Raw genomic sequence first — 16,489 nt, forward strand, 5'->3', positions numbered from 1 at the left:
ATCACTACCACTCTACATTAGTAGTAGTGATACCATCACTACCACTCTACATTAGTAGTAATGATACCAACACTACCACTCTACATTAGTAGTAGTGATACCATCACTACCACTCTACATTAGTAGTAATGATACCATCACTACCACTCTACATTAGTAGTAATGATACCACTCTACATTAGTAGTAGTGATACCAACACTACCACTCTACATTAGTAGTAGTGATACCATCACTACCACTCTACATTAGTAGTAATGATACCATCACTACCACTCTACATTAGTAGTAATGATACCATCACTACCACTCTACATTAGTAGTAATGATACCAACACTACCACTCTACATTAGTAGTAATGATACCAACACTACCACTCTACATTAGTAGTAATGATACCAACACTACCACTCTACATTAGTAGTAATGATACCAACACTACCACTCTACATTAGTAGTAGTGATACCACTCTACATTAGTAGTAGTGATACCAACACTACCACTCTACATTAGTAGTAATGATACCACTCTACATTAGTAGTAATGATACCATCACTACCACTCTACATTAGTAGTAGTGATACCATCACTACCACTCTACATTAGTAGTAATGATACCACTCTACATTAGTAGTAGTGATACCAACACTACCACTCTACATTAGTAGTAATGATACCAACACTACCACTCTACATTAGTAGTAATGATACCATCACTACCACTCTACATTAGTAGTAGTGATACCAACACTACCACTCTACATTAGTAGTAATGATACCACTCTACATTAGTAGTAGTGATACCAACACTACCACTCTACATTAGTAGTAATGATACCACTCTACATTAGTAGTAATGATACCACTCTACATTAGTAGTAATGATACCATCACTACCACTCTACATTAGTAGTAGTGATACCAACACTACCACTCTACATTAGTAGTAATGATACCATCACTACCACTCTACATTAGTAGTAATGATACCATCACTACCACTCTACATTAGTAGTAATGATACCACTCTACATTAGTAGTAATGATACCAACACTACCACTCTACATTAGTAGTAGTGATACCAACACTACCACTCTACATTAGTAGTAATGATACCATCACTACCACTCTACATTAGTAGTAATGATACCACTCTACATTAGTAGTAATGATACCATCACTACCACTCTACATTAGTAGTAGTGATACCATCACTACCACTCTACATTAGTAGTAATGATACCAACACTACCACTCTACATTAGTAGTAATGATACCAACACTACCACTCTACATTAGTAGTAATGATACCAACACTACCACTCTACATTAGTAGTAATGATACCATCACTACCACTCTACATTAGTAGTAGTGATACCACTCTACATTAGTAGTAGTGATACCAACACTATCACTCTACATTAGTAGTAATGATACCAACACTACCACTCTACATTAGTAGTAATGATACCATCACTACCACTCTACATTAGTAGTAGTGATACCACTCTACATTAGTAGTAATGATACCATCACTACCACTCTACATTAGTAGTAGTGATACCATCACTACCACTCTACATTAGTAGTAGTGATACCACTCTACATTAGTAGTAATGATACCATCACTACCACTCTACATTAGTAGTAATGATACCATCACTACCACTCTACATTAGTAGTAGTGATACCATCACTACCACTCTGCATTAGTAGTAGTGATACCACTCTACATTAGTAGTAATGATACCATCACTACCACTCTACATTAGTAGTAATGATACCATCACTACCACTCTACATTAGTAGTAGTGATACCACTCTACATTAGTAGTAATGATACCACTCTACATTAGTAGTAATGATACCATCACTACCACTCTACATTAGTAGTAATGATACCATCACTACCACTCTACATTAGTAGTAATGATACCAACACTACCACTCTACATTAGTAGTAATGATACCAACACTACCACTCTACATTAGTAGTAATGATACCAACACTACCACTCTACATTAGTAGTAATGGTCTGGCCTCACTCAGAAGTCCCTGGTGGCTCTGTGGTTTGTGTGTAGTGGTGTGTGTGTGTAGAAATGTATGTGTGTGTAGATAGAGAGAGAGTGTGTACCTGGTATTGACTGCCCCCCTGATCCACATGTCAAACTCAGCAGTAACCCACAGCTGGTTAACTCCTGCTGTTTGGCCTGTCAGGACAGCAGAACGGAAGAACAGTCTTCAGATGGCTGGAATTGTCACATAGCTATTGTAGTGGAGTGGCTCAATGTTATTGTAGTCATTTAGCAGAGCCACTTACAGGAGCGACTAGGGTTACTTGTCTTGGTTAATGGCACATGGACATTATTTTCCGCTAGTCGGCTCTGGATTTGAGGTTCTACCTACCTGTCACCATTATCATCATTGTCTCTCGGTTATTATTATACTGGAACTATCAGCTACCTTTCAGCCACCCTTTGTGTAAAGTAAATTGGTGTTCGCTCTCTTCTCTCGCTCTCTTCTCTCGCTTTCTCTCTCTTGCTCTCTCTCTTTTCTTCTCTTTCTTTCTTACTCTCTTTCTCTCTCTCTCGTACTCTCTTCTCTCTCTCTCTCTCTCTCATTCTCTCTCTCTCTTACTCTCTTTCTCGCTATCTCTCTCTCACTCACTCACTCTCCCTCTTTCGCTCTCTCTCTCTCCCTTTCTTTCTCTCATTCTCTCTCTCTCTCTCTCTCTCTCTCTCTCTCTCTCTCTCTCTCTCTCTCTCTCTCTCTTTCTGTCTATCTCTGTCCCTCAGACTGTGTAGTGTATCTGTATATCAGGTGTATATTGCTGACAGTGGTCTTTTCCCAGTCTAGTCCAGGTCAGGGGAGACCGGCCAGGGGAGACCGACCAGGGGAGACCGGCCAGGGGAGACCGGCCAGGGGAGACCGACCAGGGGAGACCGGCCAGGGGAGACCGGCCAGGGGAGACCGGCCAGGGGAGACCGGCCAGGGGAGACCGACCAGGGGAGACCGACCAGGGGAGACCGACCAGGGGAGACCGGCCAGGGGAGACCGACCAGGGGAGACCGGCCAGGGGAGACCGACCAGGGGAGACCGGCCAGGGGGAGACCGGCCAGGGGAGACCGACCAGGGGAGACCGGCCAGGGGAGACCGACCAGGGGAGACCGGCCAGGGGAGACCGACCAGGGGAGACCGACCAGGGGAGACCGGCCAGGGGAGACCGACCAGGGGAGACCGGCCAGGGGAGACCGGCCAGGGGAGACCGACCAGGGGAGACCGACCAGGGGAGACCGACCAGGGGAGACCGGCCAGGGGAGACCGGCCAGGGGAGACCGACCAGGGGAGACCGACCAGGGGAGACCGACCAGGGGGGCATTAAGTACAGGGTAGATGCGTGGTTAGCTGGTCGATTGATTGATTGAAAGCTGAAGTGTCAAGGGGAAAAGCACCAGGGGAGACCGGCCAGGGGAGACCGACCAGGGGAGACCGACCAGGGGAGACCGACCAGGGGAGACCGGCCAGGGGAGACCGACCAGGGGAGACCGACCAGGGGAGACCGGCCAGGGGAGACCGACCAGGGGAGACCGGCCAGGGGGGCATTAAGTACAGGGTAGATGCGTGGTTAGCTGGTGGATTGATTGATTGAAAGCTGAAGTGTCAAGGGGAAAAGCACCAGGGGAGACCGACCAGGGGAGACCGACCAGGGGAGACCGGCCAGGGGAGACCGACCAGGGGAGACCGACCAGGGGAGACCGACCAGGGGAGACCGGCCAGGGGAGACCGGCCAGGGGAGACCGACCAGGGGGAAAAGCACCAGGGGTTTGATGTTTTTATGAAGGAGTGATTAGAATGTTGTTGAGTAGAATTCCACTTCCTGGTTCAACGTCTTTATGAAACTGAGTAAAATATAGTGTCAGGAGTTTTAACCTGAACAGGGTACACTCTGGGTCCCTGTGGTCAGTAAAACAACTCCTGATCTTAGTCAAATTCATCCATCAAATGTATTTATAAAAAGCCATTTTTGCATCAGCAGTTGTCATAAACGTGTTTTACAGCTGGGAACATCTAAGCAGCCACATGGTTCACAGTCCAGATATAGTCCTATACTGCTGATAACAAGTCTATAGTGTTGGATTTCTCAGACCTTGGAACATCGTTCCTAGGCAACAAACAAGGTCTGGGGGAAGATGTCACTGACATTTCCAAATGTAAGGAAAATTGTTACGGGGAGGGTTCTCTTCAAACAGACAAGTCTCACAACAAATCACACATTTGTGTAGGCGGGGCTTAAAATGCTGGTGGGAATTGTGCTCATGTTTAGCTATGGCAACAAGCAGATACGGCAGTGACATTACTGGTGACTTGCTTTGCATTTCCAACTCTTCCTTTCTGTTCCAACTGATGCGCAACTTGTACAGAATTGTTAAACTGGAGCATTGGTACACTGCTGGCAGCAACCCCTCTGTCTAGCAACCCTCTCTGTCTGGAGAGACATGTGACCCGTCTGTCTGGAGAGACTAGTGACCCATCTGTCTGGAGAGACTAGTGACCCATCTGTCTGGAGAGACTAGTGACCCGTCTGTCTAGGGAGACTAGTGACCCATCTGTCTGGAGAGACTAGTGACCCATCTGTCTGGAGAGACTAGTGACCCGTCTGTCTAGGGAGACTAGTGACCCATCTGTCTGGAGAGACTAGTGACCCGTCTGTCTGGAGAGACTAGTGACCCGTCTGTCTGGAGAGACTAGTGACCCGTCTGTCTGGAGAGACTAGTGACCCATCTGTCTGGAGAGACTAGTGACCCGTCTGTCTGGAGAGACTAGTGACCCGTCTGTCTGGAGAGACTAGTGACCCATCTGTCTGGAGAGACTAGTGACCCGTCTGTCTGGAGAGACTAGTGACCCGTCTGTCTGGAGAGACTAGTGACCCGTCTGTCTGGAGAGACTAGTGACCCATCTGTCTGGAGAGACTAGTGACCCGTCTGTCTAGGGAGACTAGTGACCCATCGGTCTGGAGAGACTAGTGACCCATCTGTCTGGAGAGACTAGTGACCCATCTGTCTGGAGAGACTAGTGACCCATCTGTCTGGAGAGACTAGTGACCCATCTGTCTGGAGAGACTAGTGACCCGTCTGTCTGGAGAGACTAGTGACCCATCTGTCTGGAGAGACTAGTGACCCGTCTGTCTAGGGAGACTAGTGACCCATCGGTCTGGAGAGACTAGTGACCCATCTGTCTGGAGAGACTAGTGACCCATCTGTCTGGAGAGACTAGTGACCCGTCTGTCTGGAGAGACTAGTGACCCGTCTGTCTGGAGAGACTAGTGACCCGTCTGTCTGGAGAGACTAGTGACCCATCTGTCTGGAGAGACTAGTGACCCATCTGTCTAGGGAGACTAGTGACCCATCTGTCTGGAGAGACTGGAGAGACTAGTGACCCGTCTGTCTGGAGAGACTAGTGACCCATCTGTCTGGAGAGACTAGTGACCCGTCTGTCTGGAGAGACTAGTGACCCATCTGTCTGGAGAGACTAGTGACCCGTCTGTCTGGAGAGACTAGTGACCCATCTGTCTGGAGAGACTAGTGACCCATCTGTCTGGAGAGACTGGAGAGACTAGTGACCCGTCTGTCTGGAGAGACTAGTGACCCGTCTGTATGGAGAGACTAGTGACCCATCTGTCTGGAGAGACTAGTGACCCATCTGTCTGGAGAGACTAGTGACCCGTCTGTCTGGAGAGACTAGTGACCCGTCTGTCTGGAGAGACTAGTGACCCATCTGTCTGGAGAGACTAGTGACCCATCTGTCTAGTAAGTCTAGGATACATCAGTGTTAGAGGATTGACATGTGCAATGCGGCAGCGTGTGTTTGTGTGTGTTTGATCAGTGACTTTTACATGGATTTAATACACAGATAGATTCAACTTGCAACCTTTCCAAACACACAGCAGTAACAGTTCAGTCATCATAACACTAACGCACTCCTCCATGCCCATCCTCTCTCTAGGTTACAGTGTTCATGGAAATACTGTATACTGACTCGGCTCTGGGTGCTGGCTAGCAGGGTGTGTGTATACCAGTGATGTAGTCAAGTCACTAAACTTCCAGTCCAAGTCGAGTCCCAAACCTCCAACATTTGAGTCCAAGTCCGAGAGAAAGCTAAGTTAGGCTAGAAAGCTAAGTTAGGCTAGAAAGCTAAGTTAGGCTAGAAAGCTAAGTTGGGCTAGAAAGCTAAGTTAGGCTAGAAAGCTAAGTAGGGCTAGAAAGCTAAGTAGGGCTAGAAAGCTAAGTAGGGCTAGAAAGCTAAGTAAGGTTAGAAAGCTAAGTAAGGTTAGAAAGCTAAGTAAGGTTAGAAAGCTAAGTAGGGTTAGAAAGCTAAGTAAGACTAGAAAGCTAAGTAAGGCTGGAAAGCTAAGTAAGGTTAGAAAGCTAAGTAGGGTTAGAAAGCTAAGTAAGACTAGAAAGCTAAGTAAGGCTAGAAAGCTAAGTAGGGCTAGAAAGCTAAGTAAGACTAGAAAGCTAAGTAGGGCTAGAAAGCCAAGTAAGACTAGAAAGCTAAGTAAGGCCATAAAACTAAGTCGGGACAGAAAGCTAAGTAAAGCTAGAAAGCTAAGTAAGACCATAAACTAAGTCGGGACAGAAAGCTAAGTTAGGCTAGAAAGCTAAGTTAGGCTAGAAAGCTAAGTTAGGCTAGAAAGCTAAGTTAGACTAGAAAGCTAAGTTAGGCTAGAAAGCTAAGTAAGGCTAGAAAGCTAAGTAGGGCTAGAAAGCTAAGTAAGACTAGAAAGCTAAGTAAGGTTAGAAAGCTAAGTTAGGCTAGAAAGCTAAGTAAGACCATAAACTAAGTCGGGACAGAAAGCTAAGTAAAGCTAGACTGCTTATATAGTAGCTAATGCAAGGAAGAGAGACTTTCTGACAACAAAGTCACCAATTGTCGAGTCCGAGTCGATTCACGAGTTAAGGAAATCGTGAGTCCTGGATTCAGGTACTACAAGACTGGTGTACATTCTCTCAGGCTGTGTGTGTGTCTCACAGCGCTGAGTTAACGGATAAGGTGCTCACCAAACTATGTTGCCAAACCTTACTACTTAAAGGGGGAATGCACTAAGCGTATCGTGTTCACACACACGCACGCCAGCATCACAGACCCTTAGTGTGTTTTTCTAACTAACCTAACCCGTGTTCTCCTTTCGTGTTCTTAGCATGTGCATGCCAGACTGTACCATGTATGTGTAGTGTCTGGGGGGTGTTAGTTTCTGAGACACCCCTCTCTGCCCTGTCCTTCCGTAGGACCCAAAACACCCCCCTTCCTCGCAGCCCTAATGGTCCGGTCTGGTCTAGGTAGAATCATCTCCTCCCCTCTGCGTTCCGGCCGGGTGGTACAGCCCAACACCCCTGGCTCTAAAGGTGGGCGTGGCCGGGTGGTACAGCCCAACACCCCTGGCTCTAAAGGTGGGCGTGGCCACAGGTAGGGTGTCTGTCACCTGTCACCTGGCTGTCTGTCTGTCATCACCCACGGAGACCATCTGGAACTGCTCGAGACCCTCCCCGTGCCCCTCCCCGGTCACCTAAACCCTGTCAACCCATCCACAACATCCCCACAGGACCACATTCTACAGCTCAGTGTATATAGGACATCCATCTACAGGACCACATTCTACAGCTCAGTGTATATAGGACATCCATCTACAGGACCACATTCTACAGCTCAGTGTATATAGGACATCCATCTACAGGACCACATTCTACAGCTCAGTGTATATAGGACATCCATCTACAGTAACCATCTGACATAGATTCTGTCGCCGTGTTATGTGGTTGCTGTGGGTCTTGTCTCTGTGTTATGTGGTTGCTGTGGGTCTTGTCTCTGTGTTATGTGGTTGCTGTGGGTCTTGTCTCTGTGTTATGTGGTTGCTGTGGGTCTTGTCTCTGTGTTATGTGATTGCTGTGTGTCTTGTCTCTGTGTTATGTGGTTGCTGTGGGTTTTGTCTCTGTGTGGATGTTGGTGCATGTCCATGTACTCACTCACTCACTTCACTCGAATTGCATGATTCATCTGGTTTATGTGATTCTTCTAGTCTGCTTGTTAGACCTGATTCAGCTGATTCAGCTGATTCATCTGGTTTATGTGATTCTTCTAGTCTGCTTGTTAGACCTGATTCAGCTGATTCAGCTGATTCATCAGGTTTATGTGATTCTTCTAGTCTGCTTGTTAGACCTGATTCAGCTGATTCAGCTGATTCATCTGGTTTATGTGATTCTTCTAGTCTGCTTGTTAGACCTGATTCAGCTGATTCAGCTGATTCATCAGGTTTATCTGATTCTTTTAGTCTGTCTTTACACCTGATTCAACTGATTCAGCTGATTCCTGGTCTGTGTTTTGGTGAGCCACATCTCTCCTACTCTTCTTTATTACATGAACCCTCTCCTCTTCTCTCTAGATATCAACGCCCAGGCTAGGAAGCTACAGAAGAACAGAACTAAAGGAACTCTGACACTACCTCGACCTGGGACCACCTTCTGCCGCTCCCTCAGTGAGACCAGTCTCAACCAGGTACACTACTGTTAGAACTGCTACTACTATTACTACTATTATAACTATTACTACTATTACTACCATTATAACTATTATACCTATTACTACTATTATAACTATTATAACTATTACTACTATTATAACTATTACTACTATTACTACTATTACTACTATTACTACTATTACTACTATTATAACTACTATTATAACTATTACTACTATTACTACTATTATAAATACTACTACTACTCCTATTATAACTACTACTACTATTACTACTATTACTACTATTATAACTATTACTACTATTACTATTATAACTATTACTACTATTACTACTACTACTACTATTACTACTATTATAACTATTACTACTATTATAACTATTACTACTACTATTACTATTATAACTATTACTACTACTACTACTATTACTACTATTATAACTACCACTATTATTATAACTGCTACTACTGTTATAACTATTACTACTATTATTACTACTATTATAACTACTGTTACTACTATTACTACTATTATAACTATTACTACTATTACTACTATTATAACTATTACTAATATTACTACTATTATAACTATTACTACTATTATAACTATTATAACTTTTACTACTATTACTACTATTATAACTATTACTACTATTATAACTATTACTACTACTATAACTACTACTACTATTACTACTATTATAAATACTACTATTATAACTATTATAACTTCTACTACTATTACAACTACTACTTCTATTATAACTACTACTACTACTACTATAACTATTATAACTACTACTACCATGACTACTACCATAACTGCTATTACTACTATTATAAATATTACTACTATTATAACTTTTACTACTATTACTACTATTATAACTATTACTACTATTATAACTATTACTGCTATTATAACTAGTATAACTATTACTACTATTATAACTATTATAACTATTATAACTTCTACTACTATTACTACTATTATAACTATTACTACTATTATAACTACTACTACTACTATTTTAACTATTACTATTACTACTATTATAACTATTACTACTATTACTACTATTATTACTATTACTACTGTTACTACTATTACTACTATTACTATCATAACTATTACTATTATTATTACTGCCACTACTATTATAACTATTACTACTAGTACTACTATTATGACTATTACTATTGTTAATCCTATTACTACTATTATAACTAGTACTACTACTACTACTACTACTATTATAACTACTACTACTATTATAACTACCACAACTATTATAACTATTACTACTATTGCTACTATTAGAACTATTACTACTATTATAACTATTACTACTACTACTATTATAACTATTATAACTATTATAACTTCTACTACTATTACTACTATTATAACTATTACTACTTTTACTACTATTATAACTACTACTACTACTATTTTAACTATTACTACTACTACTACTATTACTACTATTATAACTATTACTACTATTACTACTATTATTACTATTACTACTGTTACTACTATTACTACTACTACTATTATAACTATTACTACTATTATAACTACTTCTACTATTATAACTATTATAACTACTATTATTACTACTATTATAACTATTACTACTATTATAACTATTACTACTATTACTATTATTATAACTATTATAACTTCTACTACTATTACTACTATTATAACTATTACTACTTTTACTACTATTATAACTACTACTACTACTATTTTAACAATTACTACTACTACTACTATTACTACTATTAGAACTATTACTACTATTATAACTATTACTACTACTACTATTATAACTACTACTACTATTATTACTACTACTATTATAACTATTACTACTATTATAACTACTTCTACTATTATAACTATAACTACTATTATAACTACTACTACTACTACTACTATTACTACTATTATAAATACTACTACTACTACTACTATTATCACTACTACTACTATTACTACTACCATACCTACTATTACTACTATTATAACTATTACTACTATTATAACTTTTACTACTATTACTATTATAACTATTACTACTACTACTACTATTACTACTATTATAACTATTATAACTACTACTACTATTATAACTACTGTTACTACTATTACTACTATTAAAACTACTACTACTCTTATAACTATTACTACTATTACTACCATTATAACTATTAAACCTATTACTACCATTATAACTATTACTACTATTACTACCATTATAACTATTAAACCTATTACTACTATTATAACTATTATAACGTCTACTACTATTACTACTATTATAACTATTACTACTATTACAACTACTTCTACTATTACTACTATTACTACTATTACTACTACTATTACTATTACTACTATTATAACTACTTCTACTATTACTACTATTATAAATACTACTATTATAACTATTATAACTTCTACTACTATTACTAGTTTTAATACTACTACTTATATTATAACTACTACTACTATTACTACTACCATAATTACTAGTACTGCTATTATAACTATTACTACTATTATATCTTCTACTACTATTACTATTATTATAACTATTACTACTGTTATAACTATTACTACTATTATAACTATTATAACTATTACTACTATTACTGCTATTATAACTATTATAACTATTTTAACTTCTACTACTATTACTACTATTATTACTACTACTATTACTACTATTATAGCTATTATTACTACTACTACTACTATTATAACTACTACTAATATTATAACTACTACTACTATTAAATCTATTACTACTATTATAACTATTACTACTATTATGACTATTACTACTGTTACTACTGTTATAACTATTACTACTATTATAACTATTACTACTATTATAACTATAACTACTACTACTATTATTACTACTATTATAACTACAACTATTATTATAACTATTACTACTATTATAACTATTACTACTACTACTATTATCACTACTACTATTATAACTACAACTATTATTATAACTATTACTACTATTGCTACTATTAGAACTATTACTACTATTATAACTATTACTACTACTACTATTATTACTACTACTATTATAACTACAACTATTATTATAACTATTACTACTATTATAACTACTTCTACTATTATAACTATAATTACTATTATAACTACTACTATTACTACTATTATAACTACTAGTACTATTATTACTATTACTACTATTCTAACTATTACTACTATTATTACTATTACTACTATTATAACTATTATTATTGTTACTACTATTATAACTACTACTAATATTACTGCTATTATAACTATTACCACTATTACTACGATTATAACTATTACTACTGTTACCACTATTATAACTACTTCTAATATTCTAACTATTACTGCTATTACTACTATTATAACTATTATTATTGTTACTACTATTATAACTACTACTATTACTACTATTATAACTACTTCTAATATTATAACTACTACTATTACTACTATTATAACTATTATTATTGTTACTACTATTATAACTACTACTAATATTATAACTAATACTCTTACTTCTATTACTACTATTATAACTATAACTACTATTACTGCTATTATAACTATTACTACTATTATTACTATTATAATTATTACTGCTATTATAACTACTACTATTACTACTATTATAACTACTACTATTACTACTATTACTGCTATTATAACTATTATTATTGTTACTACTATTATAACTACTACTAATATTATAACTACTACTCTTCTATTACTGCTATTATAACTATTACTACTATTACTGCTATTATAACTATTACTACTATTATTACTATTATAACTATTACTACTATTACTACTATTACTGCTATTATAACTATTACTACTATTACTGCTATTATAACTATTACTACTATTATTACTATTATAACTATTACTGCTATTATAACTACTATTATTACTATTATAATTATTACTGCTATTAGAAGTATTACTACTATTTTAACTACTACTACTATTATAACTACTACTACTATTATAACTACTATTATTACTACTATTATAACTATTACCATTACTATTACTATTACTACTATTACTACTATTATAACTATTACTATTACTACGATTACTACTTTTATCACTATTACTACTATTACTGCTATTATTACTATTATAACTACTACTACTATAACTTCTACTATTACTACTATTATACCTTTTATAACTATTACTACTATTACTACTATTCTAACTATTACTACTATTATAACTACTACTACTATTACTACTATTATAACTATTACTGCTATTATTACTATTACTGCTATTATTACTATTATAACTATTACTACTATTATAACTACTACTACTATTACTACTATTATAACTATTACTGCTATTATTACTATTATAACTATTACTGCTATTATTACTATTATAACTTCTAATATTACTACTTCTATTATAACTATTATAACTATTACTATTACTACTATTATAACTATTATAACTATTACTATTACTACTATTATTTCTAGAGGTCGACCGATTATGAATTTTCAACGCCGATACTAATACTGGTACCGATTATTGCAGGGCCAAAAAAACCCGATGCCGATTAATCGGCCGAATTTTACAAAAATGTATTTGTAATAATGACAATTACAACAGTACTGAATGAACACTTATTTTAACTTAATATAATACATAAATACTATCAATTTAGCCTCAAATAAATAATGAAACATGTTCAATTTGCTTTAAATAATGCAAAAAGTAAGTGTTGGAGAAGAAAGTAAAAGTGCAATATGTGCCATGTAAAAAAGCTAACGTTTAAGTTCCTTGATCAGAACATGAGAACATATGAAAGCTGGTGGTTCCTTTTAACATGAGTCTTCAATATTCCCAGGTAAGAAGTTTTAGGTTGTAGTTATTATAGGAATTATAGGACTATTTCTCTCTATACGATTTGTTTTTCATATAGTTTTGACTATTGGATGTTGTTATAGGCACTTTAGTATTGCCAGTGTAACAGTATAGCTTCCATCCCTCTCCTCACTCCTACCTGGGCTCGAACCAGGAACACATCGACAACAGCCACCCTTGAAGCAGCGTTACCCATGTAGAGCAAGGGAAACAACTACTCCAAGTCTCAGAGCGAGTGACGTTTGAAACGCTATTTTTTTTAATTTTTTTTTTATTTCACCTTTATTTAACCAGGTAGGCAAGTTGAGAACAAGTTCTCATTTACAATTGCGACCTGGCCAAGATAAAGCAAAGCAGTTCGACAACATACAAAAACACAGAGTTACACATGGAGTAAAACAACATACAATCAATGATGCAGTAGAAAAAAAATAAGACTATATACAATGTGAGCAAATGATGTGAGATAATGGAGGTAAAGGCAAAAAAAAATGCCATGGTGGCAAAGTAAATAAAGTATGGCAAGAAAAAACACTGGAATGGTAGATTTGTAGTTTGAAGAAAGTTAAAAGTTAAAATATAAATAATATGGTGCAAAGGAGCAAAATAAATAAAATAAATAAATACAGTAGGGGAAAAGGTAGTAGTTTGGGCTCAATTAAAGATGGGCTATGTACAGGTGCAGAGATCTGTGAGCTGCTCTGACAGCTGGTGCTTAAAGCTAGTGAGGGAGATAAGTGTTTCCAGTTTTAGAGATTTTTGTAGTTTGTTCCAATCATTGGCAGCTGAGAACTGGAAGGAGAGACGACCAAAGGAGGAGTTGGCTTTAGGGGTGACCAGAGAGATATACCTGCTGGAGCGCGTGCTACAGGTGGGTGCTGCTATGGTGACCAGTGAGCGGAGATAAGGGGGGACTTTACCTAGCAGGGTCTTGTAGATGACCTGGAGCCAATGTGTTTGGCGACGATGATGAAGTGAAGGCCAGCCAACGAGAGCATACAGGTCGCAGTGGTGGGTTGTATATGGGGCTTTGGTGACAAAACGGATGGCACTGTGATAGACTGCATCCAGCTTGTTGAGTAGGGTATTGGAGGCTATTTTGTAAATGACATCGCCGAAGTCGAGGATTGGTAGGATGGTCAGTTTTACGAGGGTATGTTTGGCAGCATGAGTGAAGGATGCTTTGTTGCGAAATAGGAAGCCAATTCTAGATTTCACTTTGGATTGGAGATGATTGATGTGAGTCTGGAAGGAGAGTTTACAGTCTAACCAGACACCTAGGTATTTGTAGTTGTCCACAAATTCTAAGTTAGAACCGTCCAGAGAAGTTATGCTGGATGGGCGGGCAGGTGCAGGCAGCGATCGGTTGAAGAGCATGCATTTAGTTTTACTTGTGTTTAGGAGCAGTTGGAGACCACGGAAGGAGAGTTGAATGGCATTGAAGCTCGTCTGGAGGGTTGTTAACACAGTGTCCAAAGAAGGGCCAGAAGTATACAGAATGGTGTCGTCTGCGTAGAGGTGGATCAGAGATTCACCAGCAGCAAGAGCGACATCATTTATGTATACAGAGAAAAGAGTTGGCCCAAGAATTGAACCCTGTGGTACCCCCATAGAGACTGCCAGAGGTCCAGACAGTAGGCCCTCCGATTTGACACACTGAACTCTGTCAGAGAAGTAGTTGGTGAACCAGGCGACGCAATCGTTTGAGAAACCAAGGCTACTAAGTCTGCCGATGAGGATGTGGTGATTAACAGAGTTAAAAGCTTTGGCCAGGTCAATGAATACGGCAGCACAGTAATGTTTCTTATCGATGGCGGTTACGATGTCGTTTAGGACCTTGAGCGTGGCTGAGGTGCACCCATGACCAGCTCTGAAACCAGATTGCATAGCGGAGAGGGTGCGGTGGGATTCAAAATAGTCGGTAATCTGTTTGTTGACTTGGCTTTCGAAGACCTTAGAAAGGCAGGGTAGGATGGATATAGGTCTGTAGCAACTTGGGTCAAGAGTGTCACCTCCTTTGAAGAGGGGGATGACAGCAGCTGCTTTCCAATCTATGGGAATCTCAGACGACACGAAAGAGAGGTTGAACAGGCTAGTAATAGGGGTTGCAATAATTTCGGCAGATAATTTTAGAAAGAAAGGGTCCAGATTGTCAAGCCCAGCTGATTTGTAGGGGTCCAGATTTTGCAGCTCTTTCAGAACATCAGCTGAATGGATTTGGGAGAAGGAGAAATGGGGGAGGCTTGGGCGAGTAGCTGTGGGGGGTGCAGTGCTGTTGAATGCAGTAGGGGTAGTTAGGTGGAAAGCATGGCCAGCCGTAGAAAAATGCTTATTGAAATTCTCAATTATAGTGGGCTTATCGGTGGTGACAGAGTTTCCTATCCTCAGTGCAGTGGGCAGTTGGGAGGAGGTGTTCTTATTCTCCATGGACTTTACAATGTCCCAGAACTTTTTAGAGTTGGAGTTGCACGAAGCAAATTTCTGTTTGAAAAAGCTAGCCTTGGCGTTTCTAACTGCCTGTGTGTATTGGTTTCTAACTTCCCTAAAAAGTTGCATATCGCGGGGGCAGTTCGATGCTAATGCAGAACGCCACAGGATATTTTTGTGTTGGTTAAGGGCAGTCAGGTCTGGGGAGAACCAAGGGCTATATCTGTTCCTGGTTCTAAATTTCTTGAAAGGGGCATGCTTATTTAAGATGGAGAGGAAGGCATTTTTAAAAAATAACCAGGCATCCTCTACTGACGGGATGAGGTCAATATCCTTCCAGGATACCAGGGCCAGGTCGATTAGAAAGGCTTGCTCGTTGAAATGTTTCAGGCTACGTTTGACAGTGATGAGTGGAGGTCGTTTGACCGCTGACCCATTACGGGTGCAGGCAATGAGGCAGTGATCGCTGAGATCTTGGTTGAAAACAGCAGAGGTGTAATTAGAGGGCACATTGGTTAGGATGATATCTATGAGGGTGCCAGTGTTTGCGGCTTTGGGG

The 16,489-nt window shown here is 38.8% G+C and overlaps 1 protein-coding gene across 1 annotated transcript in view; it reads left to right on the top strand.

Annotated features, from left to right (window-relative positions):
* LOC115183497 (ras-associating and dilute domain-containing protein) overlaps positions 1-16,489 on the top strand; it is a 41,617-nt gene that overhangs the window by 3,809 nt on the left and 21,319 nt on the right. The window contains exons 4-5 of the mRNA XM_029744704.1: positions 7,290-7,451; positions 8,441-8,553. Coding sequence (XP_029600564.1) covers positions 7,290-7,451; positions 8,441-8,553 — 275 coding nt within the window. The remainder of the gene's footprint in view (positions 1-7,289; positions 7,452-8,440; positions 8,554-16,489) is intronic.

The sequence above is a fragment of the Salmo trutta genome, unplaced genomic scaffold, assembly GCF_901001165.1.
Source record: "Salmo trutta unplaced genomic scaffold, fSalTru1.1, whole genome shotgun sequence".
NCBI classification, from domain to species: domain Eukaryota; kingdom Metazoa; phylum Chordata; class Actinopteri; order Salmoniformes; family Salmonidae; genus Salmo; species Salmo trutta.